General features: G+C 36.4%; 1 protein-coding gene across 1 annotated transcript; it reads right to left on the minus strand.

Moving 5' to 3' along the window:
• DnaJ-60 (DnaJ-like-60) lies at positions 1 to 25,780 on the minus strand. Its single transcript, XM_069823706.1, has 5 exons — positions 25,490 to 25,780; positions 24,143 to 24,236; positions 23,852 to 24,045; positions 11,566 to 11,739; positions 1 to 950 (listed from the first exon to the last, which is right to left on the minus strand). The coding sequence occupies exons 1-5, from the start codon at positions 25,567 to 25,569 to the stop codon at positions 308 to 310; spliced, it is 1,185 nt and encodes a 394-aa protein (XP_069679807.1). The 5' UTR covers positions 25,570 to 25,780; the 3' UTR covers positions 1 to 307.

The following is a 25,780-nucleotide window of genomic DNA, read 5'->3' on the forward strand; positions in this document are numbered from 1 at the left end:
TAAGTTTAACAATTTTAATTTATTCTACAGTGACTCTTGCATGACATCTTTGGAGATGATAATGTATCTACAAAAATATATGACATATTTACAATTAATCACAGTATGTATATATATTTCAATAAAGACTATAAAGATACTACTGCGGCAACAAAGGATAAATTCAATATATACAATTTGTACATTTTTACTGTAATTTCTTATTTTTCTAAAATCAAAATACTAAATATTAGTACATTAAAATATGAAATATACATGGTCTATCAGTCGCCACTTTTACTTTTGTAAAAAGCAGTCAAGTACATAATCATCTCAATCTATTGATAATATGCATTTCACACAATACCTCTCCAGGTTCAGTCATTACAATTACTTCGGGATTTAACTGCGGCCCATGAAAGTCTCGTAGTTTCTCATCAAATTGCTGATGTTGCTGATTTGTTATTTTTATATCATGTCCATTTCCTACCATCATCTCAAAATGAGGCTTAGCAGAATCTTTTGGTTGCATGGAAACAAATTCCTGTGTTGATGTATTAGATGTGGTTGCATCATGTAAAGATTTTGTATCCAAAGATTTCACTGCATTATGTTCCGATTTGTCAGTTGTTTGTCCTAAAATTGAAGAGTTTTGATCCATATTTTTTTCCTCTGTCAAATTCTGAAATTCTGTATCTGATTCTGCAATAGCTGACGTACCTCCTGTGCTGTAGGAATGTATATTCTTTTGATGAATTTCAGAAATATTTGCTGTTTCTTGAGGTGGATGAGTATCATTTTCCTTTTTCATTGTGTCAGATGAAAACTGTGATTGATTTAAGCGCTGCCGCATTCTTTCAAGCTGTACTTTATTGCCATAAATCAATGCCTGCTCTTGCACATCTGCCAAAATTTTGCTTGCTTCTTCACTTCGTTCATTCAAACGCTTTCGATTAAATGCTGTTGACTCGCTGCAATATAAAGAAATAAATAATGAATTACCATGAAATTCTCTCCATGTAACATAGGCCTACATATAGAACTTGCGAAATTTGAAAATACAGTATATCATCACTGCACCTTCAAAATCTGCAATGTGCATTTAAAGAGATTCTTCAGGAGAAAGAAAAAAGCATTATATCACTTTTAATCCCCTTGATTTTCAAAGCTACTTTCAATATAACTTCAATCATTACATAAAAAATAATGAAATTATACCGAAAGTAGCTTTGAAAATCAAGGGAATTGAAAGTGATGCTTTTTTTTCTCCTGAAAAAATTATTTAAATGCACATAGCGGATTTTGGAGGTGCAGTGACGATATGATGTATTAGAGGCATGTGTAAGAAAGATTTGGAATATCAATGTTTATTGCAAATCACCCGTTATTATTTTAATTTTGTTGAAATAAAAATTAAGTACATGCAAGAATGATTCCGAAAGAATATGTCTGAATAGTCTCTTAAGTTTAAAAGGTTTCTAATATAAAGTTCATCATCATAATATGCCAACATCATAACTATTGTCCTGTCGCTCTTATTTTCGGCAGCCAATCATGTTGCAGGTCGGCTACATTTAAACATGTGCGTGTTGCCATTCATTGCTGATGACATTATACACTTCCTAAGGCTCGATAAATACTTAAAATCACCTGTCATGTTAGTTGTTTCATTGGCATTCGCAGAAAGCACGCGAGGATATTATTTGCCGTTCAATTACAGTGTGTTTTATTTATTATCATAGGAGCTACGACATGATGATGTTTAACAGTGCGGCGGCAAACATATTCCTTGTCTGGTAGCTCAGCAACGAAAGAACAAAAATGGCGAACAATACTACTTACTTAGCGTTTATAGAGCCTTCACTTCCTAAGGCATAAGCAAAGAGGAGGAGTCACACTGGAAATAACAGTGATGCGACTATAATTCAAGTGTTGGCATAGCTTTTCGAATTATCATTACTTTCCTGTCTCTTACATATTATATTGATCCTCTTTTACCTGGTGTGTCGAGTTTTGGCACAAAGACGTCTATAGATTTTTATATCTGCTGTTTGTCATTGTCTTTTTGCAGGCAACTCCCATTGTAAATACCAGTTCTTTGATCTTAATCTTCCATTTGAAATGTGATTATCCTTATGTTTCCCCCCTCCCCCCCCCATCATGTCAGAACTCCAATGACATAAGCAGAAAACATGTATCAGGCAATCTTACAACATAACCAAATACCTTATCTGATTCACAATTTGTGTATGTACTGGTACTAGTGTCATGATCGAGGACAATCTATACTACACACTAGTGACTAGCTGACTAGTAAACTACATACTAGGAAGCTTAGAACATGTGTGCTTGAATCACAGCCTTCATAGACTATTTTTCTTAAAACTGTGATATCACGATGTAGCACTGAATTAAGAAGACAGTGTCCTAATGCAGTTTCATTATGAGTTATGTGGAAAAGCTAAGGACTTAAAATATTACAGTACGGTATTTAAAAAATGTAAAGAAGGTACTGGAGTACCAATGTCAATGTTGAAGGTTAACATATTGTTCTACATTTTACTTCCAAAGCATCTTCAGATTTCATAGCTCCAATTGCTGATGAGGCATCCATGTTTGTTTAGTCTACAAGTCATCAATCAAGCAAACATTTTCGTTTACTAGCTAAATAGACTTGATAGCTATGTCCTATATAGCTTTGGATCATAACTTCTGACGTCACATCCGACTTTTTAGACTACTATCTAATTCACTTCAGTTGAAAATGTAGCTTTGAGACATGGCCTAATTACTAGCCTTGCAGTCTAATTCTGCAATGAATTAGATTATGTATCTGTACCACAGTTTTCATCTTTATGTTATAGTGAAGAATCTGCACAAATTAATTGAATGGAATTTTAGGAGGGGGCCAAAACAACCCACCACTGCGACCTTTCAAGATCCATTGTGCTAATACTCAAGCTAGGTGCATTCCCAAACCCACACCAACTGACTACACTAAAGTTTGCCGTGTACCCTGATTTCGTCCCTAGGCCAGTCCCCTCTGTGTGTCGCCAGCTGGCATTCAGGAAATGCTATGGAATGATAACAGAATAGCAAATGTTGAGGGAGTGATGTAAATGCCTAATATGGGGGAACAGGAGAGCCCTGAGGAAACCCCAACTGCGACCTTGTCCACCACAAGTGTCACTATGGATTTTTTCAATTAAACAGGCTTGGCCAGGACTCGAAACTAGACTGCCTGCGTGAAAGGCCGAAGGTCTGACCACTCAGTCACTGCAGGGGACTTCTTTGCCATTGATACATTTTCATCGTCATCAACAACATCATCACTGTTATTTGCAAACATAATTTCAGATACCCACACTCGACATAGCCTCCAAGAAAGGATACATCACCTAAGATTTCACATAGAATTTATCTAAGAAAATATACATTTTAACCAAAAATTTTAAAATACAGAGTGTGTCTAAATTCCTATTACAGACTTTGAGGGCTTCTAGTGGGGACCAAGATGGTTAAGTTTTCATAGGAACTCATGTCCAGTAAAGTTTGCTTACTACAAACAAAACACAACACACGTTAAAAACTCCCGCTGTACAATAACATTATATCGGCATATTCCCTAAACATGTAGTTAACCATGGTGAAGCTCGATGCAATGGAAAGGCTGCTCGTCAGCTATATGAGGAGCATTTTCCACACCGGGACATCTTCGCACACCCTATTTTACCAGAGGGCCTCAGAGATGGGTACAATCACCATCAACAGGTCTGATTGTGATGCTCCATGGCAACAGTGAATAGGTCGTGGTGGCCTGATTGCTTGGCCTGCACGTTCGCCTGACTTGACTCTTCTAGACTACTTCCTGTGGAGCCACATGAAGAGATTGATTTACGAGACCCCTGTGGAACCTGCTGGCACAGGTTATGGTTGCGGTGGATGTTGGACTACCAGGTATTGGTAATCATGTGTATCAGAACATGGTACGAAGATACGGTGTGTGTTGAAGTCACTGGTCGTCACATCGAGACCTTCTTATAAGTGGACCCAGAAGAGAAACAATGTACAGCAAGCAGCAGAAGTGCGAGAGTTCAACATGTGATGTGGTGGTGTTTTGTTTGTAGCAGAGGAAATGGTATGTTTCTAGACATGAGTTCCTATGCAACACTTAACCATCTTGGTTCCCACTATTAGTCCTCAAAGTCTGTAATAGGAATTTAGACACACCCTGTATACACCTTACACTGCCATAAATTGATTTAATTCTTACTCAAGAAGAAAGAAGAAAAACACTTTTAACAGTAAATGAGATAGCCAATCGGTAGTTTTCTTCCTAATTATTTCCTGTCAAGTACATTACTTTCCACATACTATTATGTTTATGGTGCATATTTTTCCATATAAGCAAACATTGCATGTTAAACAAACATAAAAACTATTCAACAGATTAGAAGAGTTGTACATACAAAGAAAACGAAGAGACATAGAGAAACAACACACATAAAATAATTTTTCCGACAATGTGGATACTAAAAATATCATTTCCATCAAGACTTCCACATTCAGTTTTTTAACTCTCACTATTTTGACTACACTTCAGATAATTATTTGTGAACTGAAACTGCGCTCTATTTAGGGCAAAATATGGATTTTATTTTACATTACTAGATGTACATGAATAAAATATTTATTTTACATGGACAAACAGCCAGACAGAAATTACCATTTCTTTATATATTTTTTATGATCCACTAACTTCTGCTATGCGAAATAATGTCTCTATTTTTGTAAATTTCGCAAGACATCAAAGAGAGCAAATGAAGATTGCATTGTTTTCTATATTATTATGCACTTCCGAGATACCTTCATAAGCTTAAGTACTTCTAATACCAGCCTACATTTTATTATCCAATAGTATTCAAGGCAAATTAAGAAAATTGTAATGCAACTTCACAAGAAAACTTAAACACATAAACATTTGCATGTCATGAAGTGAGAACTTCACAGGAGTGTTATACTGTCTTGAAACTAGATGTATGTATAGAGTGAATAACTCAAACATAGTAAAAATGGAATTTACACTATAAACATTTTAACTTGGAAGGCAAATAGAGAGTACCAACAGACAAGATATAGCATTGATAGAATACAGCTGTACTGGCTACAAGATGATGCACATCACCACAATTAGTGAATATTTTATATATTATTTTAATGTACCGAAGTACATACGATATTTCCATGCAGATATTCTGCATCATCATACGATGAAAGAGTAATGGAACAGAGAAAAATTCAAATCCCAGCGCCGGAGAGAATTTTTCTCCATTCCATTACTCTTTCATCGTATGATGACGCAGAATATCTGCATGGAAATATCATATGTACTTCGGTACATTAAAATAATATATATGATATGCGTAAATCACTTTGTGATTTAAGACGGCGCTTATTCCGTCGGATCCCGGCCAACTAGTCACTCATAACGAGTACACCTCAGCACATGTGTGGACTTCGGTCCTATGTTCATAGACATTTATGACGTAGTGCAGAGGGCGGCCACTAGAGGGAACTCAAGAGTTGGAACTTAATCTGAGATGATTCTGTCCAACGCCATGGTGGTATCCGGTGTGGCTTAGTGGATAAAGCATCAGCACGTAGAGCTGAAAACCCAGGTTCAAATCCTGGCGCCGGAGAGAATTTTTCTCCGTTCCATTACTCTTTCATCGTAGTGAATATTTGTTTAGCATACTAATTTAAAGAACATAATAGTTACCAGTCCCACTTTTCAATGAAACGTAGGAAATATACTTGAGTTTTAATCATATCGTCATACAATTTGAACATTGGGGCACTGTTTGTCAAATGGCTGTCCACACTAGACTCTCAAGTTTAAGTCCAAGGTCCAAGTGTATTTTCTTCTATAACAAGATGGGAATTTTAGGCAGATTTTTCTAAGTACATTGTGTACAGTAACATTATGTAAGACTACATAATGAATTTGTCCTGCCAGCACCATTTCTCCATTAATCATAATCATAACCATAATCTTAGTATAACACAGAACCACCTTTTATTGTGTATCATGATTAATGTTGAAGATTACAAAGCCATCCGATACATTAAATGAACGATCATGAGAATCACAGTATCTATCATCAGAGAAAAAAGGAAATATTCAATAAAAATTCTTTTATACGTTTCCTTCTGAGGTCCCAGCAAAATTCCTACTCTTTCATGTTACTATATTTCGGATGTATGTTTTTCACACTTACAAAATCGTATTTTAAACCCCAGGAGATGCGAAACATCATTACATTCTGAATCAATTTTGCTCAAAATTATGTTTGCCATGAAAATGTTTTTTTTTTTCTAATGGTGGGCACTTGACTTTTCGTCATTCACCCATATGAAGCCAGTTGCTTAGACCAATTGACCAATAGAGTCATTGCTCAAGGTGCATCATAGGAGGCTGGTCTAAGCTACACTCACAATGAGATGAGATGGAGATTTGTTGGGATGCCACAGGGGAACCAGAGCTCTCAGAGAAAACTCGTGTTACCTGGACCATGATCTTGCCCAACACAAGTTATAAATCAGGGGTACGGTGGGAATCGAACCTGGGTTCAGAGGATTATAAGTCCAGTGCTCCAGCCACTAGACCACAATCATGGGGATGCCATGAAAATGTAAGAACGCGAAAATACAATATGTGTTCATTGTTTATATTGGCCCACTTTGTAATCCGTGGAAATTCATAGCTGCCCATGCTTGCCTCCACCAATCTTGTGTCCTTACTGTTTAGAAACAGTAAAACATTTTGTAACACTCTATGATATAACTGAACGAATTATAGAAAAGTTATCACAATCTGAGGGCATCGTTTATTCCTTAGGGGCAAGCAGTCAGAAATAACAGACTTTTTGTAAAATAAGCACATGTTATTAAATGAAGATTATGCTGGAAGAACAAGGTATGTCAATGTAGTAACATTTTTGGAGTTTGAAATGTAATATATCAACCAGCTTCGCCCTAAGCAGCTAAAGATTTTCTATAAATAATCGTACTTACTTACTTACAAATGGCTTTTAAGGAACCCGAAGGTTCATTGCCGCCCTCACATAAGCCCGCCATCGGTCCCTATCCTGTGTAAGATTAATCCAGTCTCTATCATCATATCCCACCTCCCTCAAATCCATTTTAATATTATCCTCTCATCTACGTCTCGGCCTCCCTAAAGGTCTTTTTCCCTCCGGTCTCCCAACTAACACTCTATATGCATTTCTGGATTCGCCCATACGTGCTACATGCCCTGCCCATCTCAAACGTCTGGATTTAATGTTCCTAATTATGTCAGGTGAAGAATACAATGCGTGCAGTTCTGCGTTGTGTAACTTTCTCCATTCTCCTGTAACTTCATCCTGCTTAGCCCCAAATATTTTCCTAAGCACCTTATTCTCAAACACCCTTAACCTATGTTCCTCTCTCAAAATGAGAGTCCAAGTTTCACAACCATACAGAACAACCGGTAATATAACTGTTTTATAAATTCTAACTTTCAGATTTTTGGACAGCAGACTGGATGATAAGAGCTTCTCAACCGAATAATAACACGCATTTTCCATATTTATTCTGCGTTTAATTTCCTCCTGAGTGTTATTTATATTTGTTACTGTTGCTCCAAGATATTTGAATTTTTCCACCTCTTCGAAGGATAAATCTCCAATTTTTATATTTCCATTTCATACAATATTCTGGTCACGAGACATAATCATATACTTTGTATTTTCGGGATTTACTTCCAAACTGATTGCTTTACTTGCTTCAAGTAAAATTTCCGTGTTTTCCCTAATCGTTTGTGTATTTTCTCCTAACATATTCACGTCATCTGCATAGACAAGAAGCTGATGTAACCCGTTCAATTCCAAACCCTGCCTGTTATCCTGAACTTTCCTAATGGCATATTCTAAAGTGAAGTTAAAAAGTAAAGGTGATAGTGCATCTCCCTGCTTTAGCCCACAGTGAATTGGAAAAGCATCAGATAGAAACTGACCTATACGGACTCTGCTGTATGTTTCACTGAGACACATTTTAATTAATCGAACTAGTTTCTTGGGAATACCAAATTCAATAAGAATATCATATAATACTTCCCTCTTAACCGAGTCATATGCCTTTTTTAAATCTATGAATAACTGATGTACTGTACCCTTATACTCCCATTTTTTCTCCATTATCTGTCGAATACAAAAAATCTTATCAATAGTCGATCTATTACGCTGAAAACCGCACTGATGATCCCCAATAATTTCATCTACGTACGGAGTTAATCTTCTCAGAAGAATATTGGACAAAATTTTGTACGACGTCAACAAAAGTGATATTCCTCGAAAGTTACCACAGTTGGTTTTGTCCCCCTTTTTAAAAATTGGTACAATTATGGACTCCTTCCATTGCTCTGGTACAATTTCCTTTTCCCAAATAGCAAGTACAAGTTTATAAATTTCGCTATATAATGCACTTCCACCCTCTTGTATTAATTCTGCTGGAATTTGATCGATACCTGGAGACTTGTACTTTTTCAGATTTTCTATCGCAATTTCGACTTCTGAAAGCATGGGTTCGGGTATAAATGGCTCAGCAGTTTGTATTTCAATTTCGTCCCGATCATTTCTATTTGGCCTATGTACATTTAGTAGTTGCGCAAAACAGTTTTTCCATCTGTTTAGGATTGATGGAGAGTCTGCAAGCAAGTCACCATTCTCATCCTTGATCACGTTTACACTTGCCTGATATCCATTCTTAAATTCCTTTATACCCTTATATAAATCTCGAATGTTTTTATTCTTACTATTTGTTTCTACCTCATTCAGTTTTTCCTTCAAGTAATCTCTGTTTTTATTCCTAAGTGTACGACTTGCTTCCCGTCTTTCATTGAAATAATTATCTCTCTTCTCCTCAACTGGATCCTGTAAGAATTTCAATTTTGCCTGTTTCCTTCTTTCTACTACCATGCAACAATCTTCATCAAACCACAGTTTCTTTTTCTTAGTTTCATAATAACCTATGCTCTGCTCAGCTGCAATTTTGATACTATCTCTGATATTTTCCCACACGCTATTAACATCTAATTCTTTCTCAACTTCGTCAGAACTTTCTAAAGTGGCAAACCTATTCGAAATTTCGACCTGATAATTTTGCTTAGCTTCCTCGTCTTTGAATTTCAAAATATTGAATTTAGTAATATTAACTTGTTGCTCTACTCACTTGGCTACTGATAATCTTTCTCTTAATTCTCCAATCACCAAATAATGGTCAGAATTACAGTCTGCACCCCTGAAAGTTCGAATATCTACTATACTAGTATGTCTCCATTTATCTATCAAGATGTGATCTATTTGGTTGTGTGTCAATCCATCTGGAGAAGTCCAAGTATATTTATGTATATCCTTATGGGGGAATGTACTTTTGACAATTAAATTTTTCGATGTGGCAAAGTTGACTAATCTAACTCCATTGTCACTACTAGTTGCATGTAGGCTCTCTTTTCCAATAGTTGGTCTAAAAATATCCTCCCGTCCTACTTTAGCATTGAAATCCCCCAATAAAATTTTCATGTGATATCTAGGTAACTGATCAAAAGTATGTTCCAATTCCTCATAGAAGCTATCTTTTATATGATCGTCTTTCTCTTCTGTAGGGGCGTGAGCATTTATAACTATAAGTACTAAATATGATAACCTGTCATAATCGTACATTCTTCAAAAATACGTGTTATAAAATTTGAGTACTGTATTATACAATCAAAGAGAGTTGTTGCCAAACATCTAGGTCAGTGTTTCCACGACCTGATGGTAGGGGTTCCGCGAATCTTTCATGAACAGTCATAAAATTCAACCATATCTTTCTTTCCATCAGACACTGCACGACCTTAGCTGATACTATGACATTTAGGCTTTCTGCCATCGCACAAACTTTCTAATGTGACGACACTGATGGCCTGAACATAATTAAATAAAAACAGTGTGGATTTTCTTTATTATAACACATTATACAACACAAATAATAAATAACCTATGCTAATTTTAGGTTCGAATATTCACTGAAAATGAAAGTTCATGCGAGCTTCCTAATGTGGTAACACTGACGGCCCGAACATAATTAAGTAAACATAAAAGCTGCGTGGATTTTCTTTTTATTAAACACATCACACAACCACGTGACCTGGCATCATAAATTTGGCAACATTGTCCCACAGAACAAGAGAACAATGCAACATGCTTTATTGGCATTGCATTTCCAGTTTGTCACTAGCAGACGAATTTTTGCATTATAAACTAAAGTGAAAAGTTACGTTCTCAATGAATGTGACAACACTGTACAAACTACCCTTCTAGCCTGCATTCACCCACTCACCCACAGAACTTCTTTCTGTTTCGTTGCTTTAAAACATGGAAACTAGTATAATCAGGGACGTATTTAGGCCTAGGCAGACTAGGCAGCTGCCTAAGGCAGCAGGTTTTTAAGCTATTACTGTTAATTTTTTTATATTTTTTAAATTTCATTCACAACTCTTTTTTAGAGTACATGAACTTAAACACACAATGAAAAGGATATGAATAACATTAGCAACAATCAGTTCAAATTTAATCAATGGTCTGCCAACAGAAAAAAGGACAGTTTTTCAATAATAGTGTCACAATGCGATCATTGCACTTTTTTCAATGTTATGCAATGGACGGGAAAAGGAACTGGCCATCCTATTCCATTACCTCCCGATCTAGTTGCCTCATGAGTGATACCATATTGGTAACACTCGTGGGGTCCAGACCTGTCTTCGGATAGTTGATTAAGCAAGAATACCGAAAACTCGCGAAAGACAAGATAATAAAAAAAGAGGAAATTGTGAGAAAAAGTGCAAAAATAAATGTGCTATTTAGAAAAACAAACACAGCCAGCTTGTTCCAGTTCGAATCCATATACATCAGAGTGTAATAATGTGGCGAATAGAACTGAAAATAATGGAGTGTGTGGTTTATCTGAGCGAGCTTCTGATATTAGAAACAGTAATAATGACACGTAATCAATTATTTCAGTTGATCCAAATGACACATATAGGGTGAAATAAGGGGCAGAAATATTTTTTCTCTGCCTAGAGGTGCCAAGTAGTTAGATTCGCCCCAGAGTATAATGAGAATGCTTCTGTGAAATTTATCAACCATTTATCGTCCACGTCAATATTCACCTCTGCTAGTCATTATCCTTGCTCTCATTCTATCACACAGAGTAATGAATTCTGCCTTTCAGGTATCTACTACATGTACATCAGAAAAAGAATTCTTCAATTGCCAAATTCACTAAGTCTAGGAAGTTCTAAGCAACCTACCAATCAAGCTGGATAGCCCTCATTCATGAATGTCAACTCTCACAAATGAAATTTTCTCTTATAGGAGATAATAATTATAAAATAAACCTAAATAATAACTTTTCCCTCCTATACTTAGTTATGGGAACAATTATGTTTACTTCAATATCAAGATACATACCAATTTTTTATATTAAGTTTCATTACATCATGCTTACCGAATCAAGAGAACTTGTAACCAAAGACCTATAGCTGAGAAGATAATACAAAAAACTGCAATCCACGAATTTGGAACTCTTCGGACTCCTTTAATGCCATAATAACCTGAAGTATCTTCAGAGTTATATTTGGTCTTATCCTGAAACTCCCAGAATGATTCATCTCGCCAAACTCTGCAACATAACATTAATTGAATAATTTTCACTACTTGGTATGTATGCACAAGTAATACAAAAATAAGAAAAACCTTAAGTTTGTTTTTCTTTGTATTTCACTAATACATATTTATTCAAAGTATGGAAACACACAATTACATCCGCACATACACACATCGTACAGTGAAATCTGAGATGTACAATATTGTACATTTCCAACAGAAGAAAAATACAAAATAATAAGGAATACTATGACCTCTAGATGTAGATTCATTTTCCGGGCTGAGAGGCCGTGGTCTATTAGTTGGTTTTATACCAAACGTTTCGTCTGCAACTGCGGCAGACATCTTCAGTGGAGTGGTATCCGAGGTCGCAAGACTCTTCTCGGCGTACCTGAGGCAACTGATCCTGTGTCTGGTTGTGCGGGCATATTTATAGTGCGGCTCGCGGGCCGAGGCCTGTTGTCGCTGCGGTCCGCGCCACTTTGTTCACTGCTCCCGTTCTGGGTTCCGTCCTTTTGTTGTAGTGGCTTCTTATCTGTTCTGTTTAGGACCGGATACCAACACTTGTTTAGCTTTACGCCTTCTTCCTTGCGATTAAAGTTGTTGTTATGTTTATGTATTTCGATCGCTTCTCTATGTAGACGGGGGAAGAAGTGCGTCGTCGTGCTCAAGATGTCCGTGTCCTTGAATCTTACAGGAAGCCGACCCACACAGACAGATATCTGCATAAGACCTCGAATCATCATCCCGGCCAGAAACGGGCCATGATGAAAACCCTGATCAACAGGGCCAGGCGGGTAGCCGAGCCACGACACATCCAACGGGAGCTGAGCCATGTATCGACAGCACTCATGGCCAATGGCTACTCAAGGCCGGAGATAAAGAGAGCCATGCGCCCCAGAGTAACACCGTCGATGCGGTCACAGGAACGAGCGACTAAGAAGGGCACGGCCTTCCTACCCTACTTAAGGAATGTGACGGACCGTATCAGCAGGGTGCTGAAGCGTCATGAAGTGGAAACGACCTTCCTGCCGACCAAGCAAATCCGGAACATGCTGAGGTCATCCAAGGACAAACGAGATAAGCTGCTGTCCGCCGGAGTTTACAGGATTCCGTGTTCGTGTGGGAAGGTCTACATCGGTACTACACAGCGGAGCGTCAGGATGAGACTGACAGAACATAATAGGAATTGCCGCCTAGGACAGATCGACAAATTGGCAGTGGCAGCACATGCCTATCAAGAGGGCGATCACAACATAAGATTCAAGGACACGGACATCTTGAGCACGACGACGCACTTCTTCCCCCGTCTACATAGAGAAGCGATCGAAATACATAAACATAACAACAACTTTAATCGCAAAGAAGAAGGCGTAAAGCTAAACAAGTGTTGGTATCCGGTCCTAAACAGAACAGATAAGAAGCCACTACAACAAAAGGACAGAACCCAGAACGGGAGCAGCGAACAAAGCGGCGCGGACCGCAGCGACAACAGGCCTCGGCCCGCGAGCCGCACTATAAATACGCCCGCACAACCAGACACAGGATCAGTTGCCTCAGGTACGCCGAGAAGAGTCTTGCGACCTCGGATACCACTCCACTGAAGATGTCTGCCGCAGTTGCAGACGAAACGTCTGGTATAAAACCAACTAATAGACCACGGCCTCTCAGCCCGGAAAATGAATCTACATCTATAGACTCCGGCCGTGAAAGCCTACACTGCAAGACTATGACCTCTGTTAAGTTTGTTCACTTGGTAGGATGAATAGTTTCAACTAAACTGATATTGCATGGGTCCAGGTGCAGAGCCAGCAGAAAGACTTTGGTGGGCTAGTGTCACCCAAAGTTAACTCGATGTCCACCATTCTGCCTCTTCCTCACTTCATACAAACATTTAACAAGTAGATAATATTTGCTTTAGAACACTTCCAACTTAATTAAACATATATTTCAGTCTAATGACTTATCTAAATATTACAAAAAGAAATATTATACAATATTTTGCTTTTATTCAATATCTTATGCTAATTTTTTCGACTATTGCCATCATCATGCTGTAAATTAGAATATCTAAATGTTCTTACATGTTACAATAATAATTAACAATAAAATATAATTTGCGATTGATTATAAGATAAAAACGTATTAAAATAATAGTTACATTGGTTGTTATAATAGGTACATATGAATATTAATACAAACAGAATTCATAGTAATGTTAAAATTATAAAATGCTGTAACAAAATATGCAATATAAATCACAATTATTATATATTCTAATGTTTTTATGTAACAAATTATAACTAAAATTACATAAGCTCACTACATACATATTGATGAGACAATATATTCTGTCATACTATGTTTACACTATGTACAACTGCAAATTTTATTATAAATATTTTATAATTTTAACATTATAACTATGAATTCCATTTGTATTAATATTCAAGTGTATTATAACAACCGATGTAACCATTGTTTTAGTATGTTCTTGTCTTATAGCCCTGATCACATTATAACAGATTGCTCATCCATATGTTAAAATCGGTAGCACTTTGAAGAGAACAACCGCCAGATTCGCCATCCGTCTGCCATAAACGAACATGAGATGGCAGTACAGTCGCTAATGCAATTCAAATGGGAGTTATGACGTGACTCTTTCTGTAACAACTAGATGGCAGCATAGTAAACCTGACAAAAGTTGTTACCGTCATAACCTATAAGGCTGAGCAATCTGTTTATATATGTGATCTGGGCTTATAGTCAATCAATTGCATGTATTTTATTGTATGTATGTATGTATGTATGTATGTATGTATGTATGTATGTATGTATGTATGTATGTATGTATGTAAGTATATGTCTAATGCCTACCCACTTCACTTGCGTGATTCGGGTTCTGAATATTGCAGATAGATGCCAGCATTGTGACCCATTTTCAATTTGTACACCACTTTGGCGGGCCATACGTACGTGATGTGTATCTGTGAAGAGTTATATCGCAAACTATGGTGAGTGTATGTGTAAGTGTAGTGTAGGGGATGGGTGAGGAGGATGATGGTCAATAAGAGAGAAGGGGAAACCTGGTGCTGGCACGTAGCCTACTACTGTCAAATAGCACCAAGGGGGCCACCAAGCTTCCATCCGACGGGACGAATCACTATCAACAGTGACATGGGTCTTCTCTTCATATGCACTGTGGAGAGATTTGGGATTTAACCCAGGCATATTGATTATATTATTATTGTTATTATTATTATTATTATTATTATTATTATTATTATTATTATTATTATTACACTTGTCCTATATCGTAGAATAATATTCTTCACTTACCAACTTCTACTCTCTAGCGGAAGAGACTCGTACTTCAACAGATGGGAGTGGTCAGTGGGGGATCGCGGCAACGGTCTGCTTATGTTTACAACTAATTACATCAAAAGAATAAGAAATATCATACGTTTGTATATTATTTTGACATATACGAAGCTGGAGCCCTGTCTGTTGCTATTGACACAAGCCATTGCAAATTCAACCTCTTCTGTTCTATGGTGCCTTCCAGTGCCTGGAAAAGATCTTCTCCAGTTGTATTTTGTAATTACATCTAGAAGACATGTAAAATGTTCATTAACTCGGATGAAAATGGCTAGGTGAACTTTGTCATTTCTATCTGTGCTTTCGTCCAATGCAAGTGAGTAAGCTACAAACTGGTTAATTGTGGTTTCGACTTCAGATTCAATTACATTTACAATCTTGAAATTCCTTCTCTGAACTGTAATTGGAAACAATTTAATTTTCTTAAAATTTGACTTTGTTCTGGACACAGTATTTTTGTAACGTCCTGTATGCACGATTTTACAAATGATGCTTCTGTAATGGGCTTCATTGATTTTCCAATATTCCAAGCTAGAACATAGCTAGCAAGAAGCTTTTTTTGTTTAAGACTGAGGACAAGTGTGTGATTTGTGATTGTATTTTCTTGTTTTATATTTATCAAAATATTTGTAGGCCTACGCATTTCACCTGAAATTAAACGAGAAACTAAGCTTATATGTTTGTCATTCCGAACTGAGTGTAAACGTATTGTAATATACTGATTATTATGTTTAACCAACAGATATACAGATGTCCCAAAATAAATTATTTTCATATGTCCAGCATACCTGTAATTGTATGATATTCCTTGTGAAGAGTCGAGTAGTGTCGTCGCATGTTGAATTTTAACACACCCTTAAGATTTTTCGAACAAATTAAACATTTCATATTCTCCCCATTAACACGAAAATATATTTCTCTCCCCTTTCATCCTTGAATGTACTACGTTAATGATTAGAAGACATTGTGAAATGGCGGAACACTCCGACAAACACAATGATAATGGCAGTCCACCACTGCTCTTCGTTTGCGCATAAACATTGAGTACAGAACAGGTGGGGATGGGTGAGGCAGAGCACGTTCATTACATACTGGCTTCAGTTCCGTTCAGGGCTTACTCGCGAGTACGCTTTTGGAGACATCTGCTCTATCATATTGTTGAAGACAACCAACACTGGTAATTTAGAAGTTTCCCTGGTCTTATATTCGCATACGGCAATGTGATCGGCCACAGAAAACTGAATAATGCTGCCTATCAGATACGATGGAATTGTCGTTTCCATTACATCACCTACTCCGAATCTGGTACCATGCCCTGTGTAGGTTTATGGTGGCATTGAGTTTGACATGACTGTCCTGGATTACTAAAAAATTACACCCTGGCAGGTACAAGAAACCCTGGAAGACCATTGAAGAGACTTCTCGACCTCTAATATGAGACTGTAACAGACAATCTGTGGTCCAACTCCTTGGAAGCTACATCATGATGATCATGATGTTGATGATGATGATGATGATGATGATGATTTTTTTTTTTACAGTCTGCATGCTCCATTACTGTGGGGTAATACTACATGCATTGGCTTACCTTAAACTATGTTCATGTAATTACTTTATATTGTTCTAAGAGGTACTTTATAGGCAATATAATGATGATGATGATAATGATTTTTTTTTACAGTCTGCATGCTCCATTACTGTGAAGTAATACTAAATGCATTGGTTTACCTTAAACTATGTTCATATAATTACTTTATATTGTTCTAAGAGTTCCTTTATAGGCAATATCTAGACTCCTCGGGAGAAAGAGTATAAGTCAAAATACACAACTTTTCAGTACAATCAATTTAATGCTTCACAATCTTACTGTTTGCTAATGTTTCATACTAGAAAACTGATTTTTACATATTTATTGCATGGAAATGAATACTTTGAATTAAAATGGAGAAACACTTATGGAATTATATGGAAATAAAGAAAAGCTGACTTATACTATCTGGACCACAATCTCACAGTGACTTATACTAAAGTGACCCAGTCAAAAGCACTAACTTATGCAACATTTTAATACTCTTGCTACTAGTAACAGTGAAGTAATTTACAACTTTCTTTCCAGCCCATGACCTTTTTGCACTAAAGCAATAAAAATAAAATTTCTCATTATTAAACAAAGTCTATAAACTGGGGCCTCCGAGAACAATCTTCATTCAGTACCTATCATTCAGTGGTTGTAATGCTGTTTGCAATGACTGGGAATAAAACAATTTGAAAAATTAAAGTGAGTCGAATATTAATCTAACTAAATGTCAGAAAAATCATCATCCTCACCACAATACACATCTCAGGCCTCTGTGGTCTTCAGTGTCATATAGACTTCATGGAACACTGGATTTATCAATGTCAGAAGGTCCAAAGATTTTTTTCTCTTTTGATACAGGTAAGGTACTCTGATACAACCTTCTGGGTACTAAATCAACTTCTATCTGACCTCTTCACAAAACACAGATGGTTCTGAATGGTTTTTCCTCATTTATAGAAGTTTTGGACAAAATACTAGTCTCCTTAACGTAGCAGAGCCATTTGATATCATGCCAAAGAAAGGCATTACCATTAGTGTCTTTTGTTCTCATCATCATACTAGTCTTTATTAAATCACCAAAGTTTAAACAATTCCCATGAAGAAGTTCCAGTGCCTTAAATATATTTTTCTTTCTAGCTCCACGCATAACTGGTACCAGTCACATGAGTGTGCTATTGGAACATACAGACGTTTCTTTTGCTTCTCTGTTGGACCATGATCTACGTCGCATTTCATATGACTGTCACCACTAACCATACATTTATGGTCAATAAATTCAAGATTAGAATTTTCTTTCATTGCTTCAAGAAACATAGCTGACACATTCGGATTTTTATTTTGTCTTCCGCATGCTTCTGAGTAGAGAACTACTCTCCTTACTTCTGGTGGCAATGAAGTAATTTCTTTGTAGGCAGAAGTCCCAATTTGATTGCCTTCTCGTCCACCTTCAGCTTCATGCCACATGAGACACTTCACATCTTCACATTCTGTTTCATGCATAGTCAGATTGAAGGTCCATAGATGTCTCTTGTAAAATGCAACATGAATTGAGAAGAGGGGCTGGTAGACACTGTTGCAAGTCAAAGGTGTAGCAGCGTAATGCACTGTCTGCCTTCGCCAACTTCTTATCTTTGTCCTTCATAAGAGATGCATTATCTGCTTCAGCATGGTGAATGTGATCGCCTCTTGAATTTGATTTCTCTCTGTTTCATCCCGTGAAACTTTCAGTTTGTTTGCTAATATGTCACATTTATGGCATGTATCTATTTTTGGTTCTTTGAATGAAATTATTAAGTTTATGAAACTCCCTTTCATAAATGAGTCCTGAAACTGGATGTTCCTGATATTTTCCACTGTATAGTTTCTACATTTTCTGCAGATTGAGATGTGGGGGTTAATATTTTCTTGAGCTTTTTCGGGCGAGTGTAGTAAGAATAAGCCGTGTAGAATAAGCCACATGCGTAGTGGTCAGTTTCTATCAGCTGCGTTTCCAATTCATTGTGGGCTGAAGCAAGGAGATGCACTATCACCTTTACTTTTTAACTTTGTTCTAGAGTATGCCATTAGGAAAGTTCAGGATAACATACAGGGTTTGGAATTGAACGGGTTACATCACCTGCTTGTCTATGCGGATGACGTGAATATGTCATGAGAAAATCCACAAATGATTAGGGAAAACACGGAAATTTTACTTGAAGCAAGTAAAGCGATCGGTTTGGAAGTAAATCCCGAAAAGACAAAGTATATGATTATGTCTCGTGACCAGAATATTGTACGAAATGGAAATATAAAAATTGGAAATTTATCCTTTGAAGAGGTGGAAAAATTAAAATACCTGGGAGCAACAGTAACAAATATAAATGATACTCGGGAGGAAATTAAACAAAGAATAAATATGGGAAATTCCTGTTATTATTCGGTTGAGAAGCTTTTATCATCCAGTCTGTTGTCAAAAAATCAAAGTTAGAATTTATAAAACAGTTATATTACCGGTTGTTCTTTATGGTTGTGAAACTTGGACTCTCACTTTGAGAGAGGAACATAGGTTAAGGGTGTTTGAGAATAAGGTACTTCGGAAAATATTTGGGGCTAAGAGGGATGAAGTTACAGGAGAATGGAGAAAGTTACACAATACAGACCTGCACGCATTGCATTCTTCACCTGACATAATTAGGAACATTAAATCCAGACGTTTGTGATGGACAGGGCATGCAGCACGTATGGGCGAATTCAGAAATTCATATAGAGTGTTAGTTGGAAGGCCGGAGGGGAAAAGACCTTTGGGAAGGCCTAGTCGTAGATGGGAGGATAATATAAAAATGGATGTGAGGGAGGTGGGATATGATGATAGAGACTGGATTAATCTTGCTAAGGATAGGGACTGATGGCGGGCTTATGTGAGGGCGGCAATGAACCTGCGGGTTCCTTAAAAGCCAGTAAGTAAGTAAGACTCGTATAATGGAAAGGAATTAATATGATCCTGAATGTCCTTAATTTTCTTCTCACTGTGCTTGTTAGGTGAAGAATGAAGGCCTCACTTGTCATCGCATACTTGGCCTGAAACACTTAAGTTTCTGTTTATAAGTGTAAGAGTTATAAACTTATTTATCTCATCAAAAGTTTTCATGAAGCAGCCTTTACATACAGGAATTCTCTGACCAATGACGCTCAAGTGAAATATATGTGTTAACAAACGAAATTTTTATTTTTCTGGATCCTGTGTCCTCTTTCTAGATGTGGCAGTACGTTCAGAATCAATGTAACTAAGTAAGCTACAAAGAATATAACAAAAAACTGACATACTATTAGAGCCAAGGAAGGTCTCAAGATTGGTATGGCCATAATAATATAAGTTGACTTATATTCTTTTTCGCAAGCAGGATTTTTCTCATTTTATTTATATTAAAACAACCATTGTGATTTACATTGTATTAATACATTATTTTACTTATATTGTTTATACCAGTCTGTAGAACATGTCATGGTATAACATAATATTGACTTATCTTATTTTGACCATTTTTGACTTATACTCTTTTTCCCGAGCAGTCTAGATATAATGATGATGATGATGATGATGATAATGATAATGATGATGATGATGATGATTTTTTTTTTTACAGTCTGCATGCTCCATCACTGTGGAGTAATACTACATGCATTGGTTTACCTTAAACTATGTTCATATAATTACTTTATATTGTTCTAAGAGTTACTTTATAGGCAATATAATGATGATGATGATGATGATGAAGAACTACATCTGGGGCTGCACAGTAAATGAAAGCACTGAGTATTGTTTCATAATTCTTAGTTACAGTTTCTACAGGTAAAGGTGGAATGAATTCTTGAACTGCGAGTAATGGACGATTATAGAAATATGAGGTATGAGATGTGGTGAGTGCATCTGAGCCTTTCCAAAAGTCTCACAATGATCATATACCATACAGGATTCACCACCGAGAGTAGTTGGTTCTTTGGATGATGCAAGTCTTAGCCCAAACATATCTCTTATGAAGTTTAGGAATTGAGAATACTTAGTAACCGTTAAGTCAAAGTTGAAATCGACCATGTGTATGATAGTCATTTCATGATATCCCTTCTCAGCTAGATATAGATTAAAGTGGCCAGAGTTACAGAAACATCTGAATATAATTTCATGTCAAAGCCACCTATATTTACAATTGCAAGTAGTGAAGTATTTTCCATAATCTCTCCTTCTCATTTCCCCATCCTCATCTTCTTGTGGTGTAACCTGTTTTTAACAAACAGAGCTCTGGGGACAGAGTCACAGTGGTAAAACTATTCCGTCAAAAATGGAGAAAATGCCATTTCAACATGCTGACCTGCTATATGCGTAAGTGTCCCCTAAGTGGTGAAGAGGTATATGATCGGTGGAGTTGTGTGACAATCTTCCCGACTAGGTCATATGGACCTGTTAACCAACAGCAGGTGTGGTCCTGCAAACAGTTTGGAGGTTGCGTGTAGGTGGTATAAACGCCATAATATAAAAGTATGGTGCCTATGTTAAAATGATTATAGTTTTTGTTACATCCCTCTCCAATATCTTCATGCATGTCAGAAGAAGTAAAACATTCCAGAGGTAAAATAGTCCCCAGGCAGGGACTACTTCTTGCGACCTCAAGCAGAACACAGGCAGTGACATCAAGATTCTACAATGAAATGTCAGCCAGCAGTCTTCCTCAGTCCAAAAGAACAGTAGTTCTTAAACTTATTGCACATAATAAAATATACATATTTTTCATTCAACTGATCAACTAAAATAATTCAAATTCATTGTATTTACATTACATTTATTAGCCAAAAAGAGAAATAAGCAGCAGAATATTAGAGTTAAGAATGATATAAAATCCTACTTTTTAACTGTTAAACGAAATGGAATCTGAAGATAAGAAGTAACCAAGTTAGATATATGGAAACATAAAACACACTTTAAATTGTATAGTGCGTATAACCTTCTCACAAATCTGATTTATCACGTACTGATATCACATCTAAAACACATTTATAGTTGGCGATTTTAATGCTCACACCAGATGATGGGGGTATGAAAATATAGTTTCTACAGCAAAGGTTAATGAAGACTTTATAAACACCACAACACTTGAGGTTATCTAAAGCAAAGAAGATCCTCCAACTTTCCTTCAGTATTCACGTTCCTGATATCTTACCAGCTTCATCAGATGTTGCCAAGATCAATCGGAGTGTTATAGAAGATGCAGGTTCCGACCATAGTGCTATTATTGCTACCATACAATTAAGTAACTCATCTCATCCCAGACTACATAGGAATTTAAAAAAGTCAAACTAGAAAGAATTCAGTGATAAGTTAGAAAACAGATTCAGCGAACCTTCTAAAGACCAAAACAAACTGATCATATGAAGAGAAGATTTTGTAAACTAATTCTTAAAAAGCTAAAAAGTTCATCCCTCTCAATAAAGTTAAAAATTCCAAACCCTTTGGAACAATAACTTACAAAAAATTGAAAAAGGAGAGAGATGCAGCCAGAAATGTAGCAGAACATACATAAAATATATCTGATACCGGTACTCAAAACTGTTGTAAAAAAATATGCTGTACTAAAAAAAAATTAACACTTCAAAGAAATATCATTTCACTAAGTTTTTAGAGAACATGGACTACAAAGGACGCAAGTATAGTATAATTATTCAATAAACATTATGTTATGGCTTATACATTAACAAAAGCTTAGAATAAATCTGGTAAATTGTTAAAAAATGAACTGAAACAACTTATTAAATCTGTTTGTTGTTAATGGAGAAAAATTCGCTCCGCTGCCGAGGATCGAACCCGAGACTCCCAGTTCTACTCACTGGGTGCTTTAACCACTGAGCTACGCTGAGGTTCAAGCCACAGAGCTGGATCGAAACTTTCTCCTTTTGGTTCGTTCCCTTAGTGGCCTTACTCTGTGTTCGACTTACATTGACAAGAAAAAACCAAAAGAGAAAGATTCGATCCAGTGTGGTGGGTTGAGCTTCGGTGTAGCTCAATGGTTAGAGCACCCATGCGTAGAACTGGGAGATCGGATTCGATCCTCAGCGTCAGAGTGAATTTTTCTCTGTTAATAACAAATGGTAACCATCATACATAATTCTGTAGGACCAAAAGAATTAATCTCTACATAAAGTGGAGTAGATGTTGGTGGTACATGTCCACGTTTCTCGTTTTATAAATCCTTAGGTTATGGAGCTTTGATGGAGATGTTGAAGCCATCTATTCAGCTGTAACAACCAATCTCTCACCTAACAGTAAAAAAAAATAACTGATAACCTGCTAAATTGAATCAGGCAATTTTTGAGTCATACTTAGGTACTTTCCTTGATCTTCAGTAAATTACGAAATATTGAAAATATATTGGCCCTATTTTCCACTTTCCTACAGCTATCAGGGGCTATGTTAATACTACTAAGGGTTACCCATCAAGTTCTGCCTACTTAATTGCTACCTCTTCCCCTCACATGTAAGGTGCTACTGTTTGGGTCATGTTGAAGAATAAGCCTAACTCCCCAGAATAGCTCAGGGTCCAAAATGCCTTCATGGTGAGGGAATAGGAACTTCAACTGTACACTTTTGAATAGATATTATTTTCTATTTCGAAAGTATTACTAGCTAACATTAAAGTTCTATACAGTGGTAAGAATGTAAAAAATGTTACTTCAGTTATAGATTATATGAATGTTATGTAATAATGAGGACATGCAGATTTGCACTTTTTATGGATTGTACAGTCATTAAAATTCCGATGTTGTTATTAACTCTTCGGTAATATGGAGGTACTGTTAAGGACCTTACATATAAAGATCCTTTTGTTCATGACTAGCAGCAGTATAATATATTTTTATAAAATTATTGTGGACTATGCAACAGAAACATAAGGAAACAGATGATCTTCACTTCGATTCAAGAAATCATTTACAAAGAGAATAGGTCTGCATGTTTTATTCATTTTGAAAATAACTCAAAACTGAATGCTGTAGTTACATGAAATTATGTAGCCTATATTGGGATAATTTAACATCATCATGTCTATCATAGTTGGTAATCGTATATTAGCCATATGAATTGAAAGAGTGAAAATTAATTCTATCATCAGAATGAACAATAATAAGAATTAAGTAGAAGACATACACTCGTTGGCGATATGCTGTGGTGTAAGTATCAAAAGGTGAATTGTCATATCTTCGATTAAAATGACGCTCGGTTTGCAGAGTCAAATCATAATCTCGTCTCCTGTCTGGGCGACTCAGCACATGATATGCTTCATTTAGCTTTACAAATTGGGCATGTGTATTTGGATCATTCTGGTTTTTATCTGGGTGAAACTGAAAAGAAAAAAAAAAACACAAAAAATATATAGTAGTTTAAAATATGGTAAAGACACTAAAATTTTTAAAGAAAACTAAAATTAATCCATCTCACTTGTTTAGATAGTTTGATGAAAGAGTCTCGCACATCTTTATTGGTACAATTTCTGGGCAATTGCAAAGTATCATAATGAGTTCCATATACAATTCTGTAAAGAGATAAAATATTAAAATATATGATTAACCACACGTTATCTTTTAGCTATAGACCTATACTTTAAAACTGATATAATTCTGTTTCAACAGTCTTCATGCAAAGCAGGGATATAAAAAAATTCATTCCCATCTAGGGTACTGGTTCAGTATTGCAGCATCATTTTTAGAAATGCAAAATATTACTAACAAGAAATGAGGACACCAAAGAAAGCACATCATCTTACATCCCTTCTTTCTTGTTACAAAACATAATTTTCCGTTGGACCTACACCAAAGAAGGCACATCACCTTCCACTCCCCACTGTCTTCTTTATTGTTACCACAGAACACGACGTAATACTAGAGAAACGGACCATTTCCCTTAATTCACTTTGGATCTAATATAATCTGTTCTCAGCTCCAGACATAGTACAGGTAGGCCTAATGGTTCATTTTCGCAAAGGACAGATGTTCGATTCTATGCAAAAAAACTTGATTGGTAAATTTCACAACACGGATTCCTTCCTTTCCCTCTTACTTCAAAATTCCAACCTTGTGCACACAAAATAAATTATTGGCACTGAAAAGCGCCTCTTCGTAAGCATGATGATGCGCATTCGACAAACGCAGACAAATCTGCTCTTCTTAGTATTTTAAGATATAACTGATAGTGGGAAATTCGTATACTGAAATTTTCCCCTTAATTAATTCTGCTGACCAATAACCGTTAGATTTTCTGCGAAAACTCCGGCTTCCTGTCAAATCTCATTGCATCACCCTTAACCTTGATTACCGGTATGCCATTTCACTGATAGTGATTAGTGCTGGTAATTCAAAGAGTCGCCGGATTTTACTACCGGTAATTCTAGTATTGAAATGTTTCGTTCGCTATGTAATAGACCTATTTTTTATTTAATGCAAGTATCAGCAAGTGAATAAACACAGGTTTATGAATCTTACAGTGCATTTCGTATATGTCATATCACATTAAACCCATTTTTTTTTTCAAGAACGCTTTTCATTTTTGCTTTAATGACTATTGGAACGCCTGCGGATATATGAACAGTAATTAACTTATTACTCTTAATCGGCAGCAACTTGCAATACTTCTGTTTATGTCTTCGGTAATCCTTCAAACAGACATGCAGGAATTCTCTTTACCGCGAACTACTGGTATTATGTCCTCAATAACTCATTACATATTCTCAAACCGTACCTCTTGAAAGGGCAATCCTTCCACCCCTACATTTAAAATTTGATATTTTACCTGTATGTGAAAATGTTGCGACTTAAATGTACTGTAGTACGAAATGCTGACACTAGTGATATAAGAATTTGATTTGACATAACGTATTCCACAACGTAGTTGGCCTTCAGCCTCCTACACTTTTGCCAAGTTGCAGAGTTTACTGAAATTATATTAACTACTCATGGCTGAAGTATGTACAAGTATTTTACTTGTACAAAAAATTTTAAGACAGATATCAGAGTTTACTTATACATAACATTCTCACAGCCATTTCTTCATCTTTGTATAGGTCGGAAACAGCTGTTACCT

Source organism: Periplaneta americana, chromosome 4, assembly GCF_040183065.1.
Source record: "Periplaneta americana isolate PAMFEO1 chromosome 4, P.americana_PAMFEO1_priV1, whole genome shotgun sequence".
Classification (NCBI taxonomy): domain Eukaryota; kingdom Metazoa; phylum Arthropoda; class Insecta; order Blattodea; family Blattidae; genus Periplaneta; species Periplaneta americana.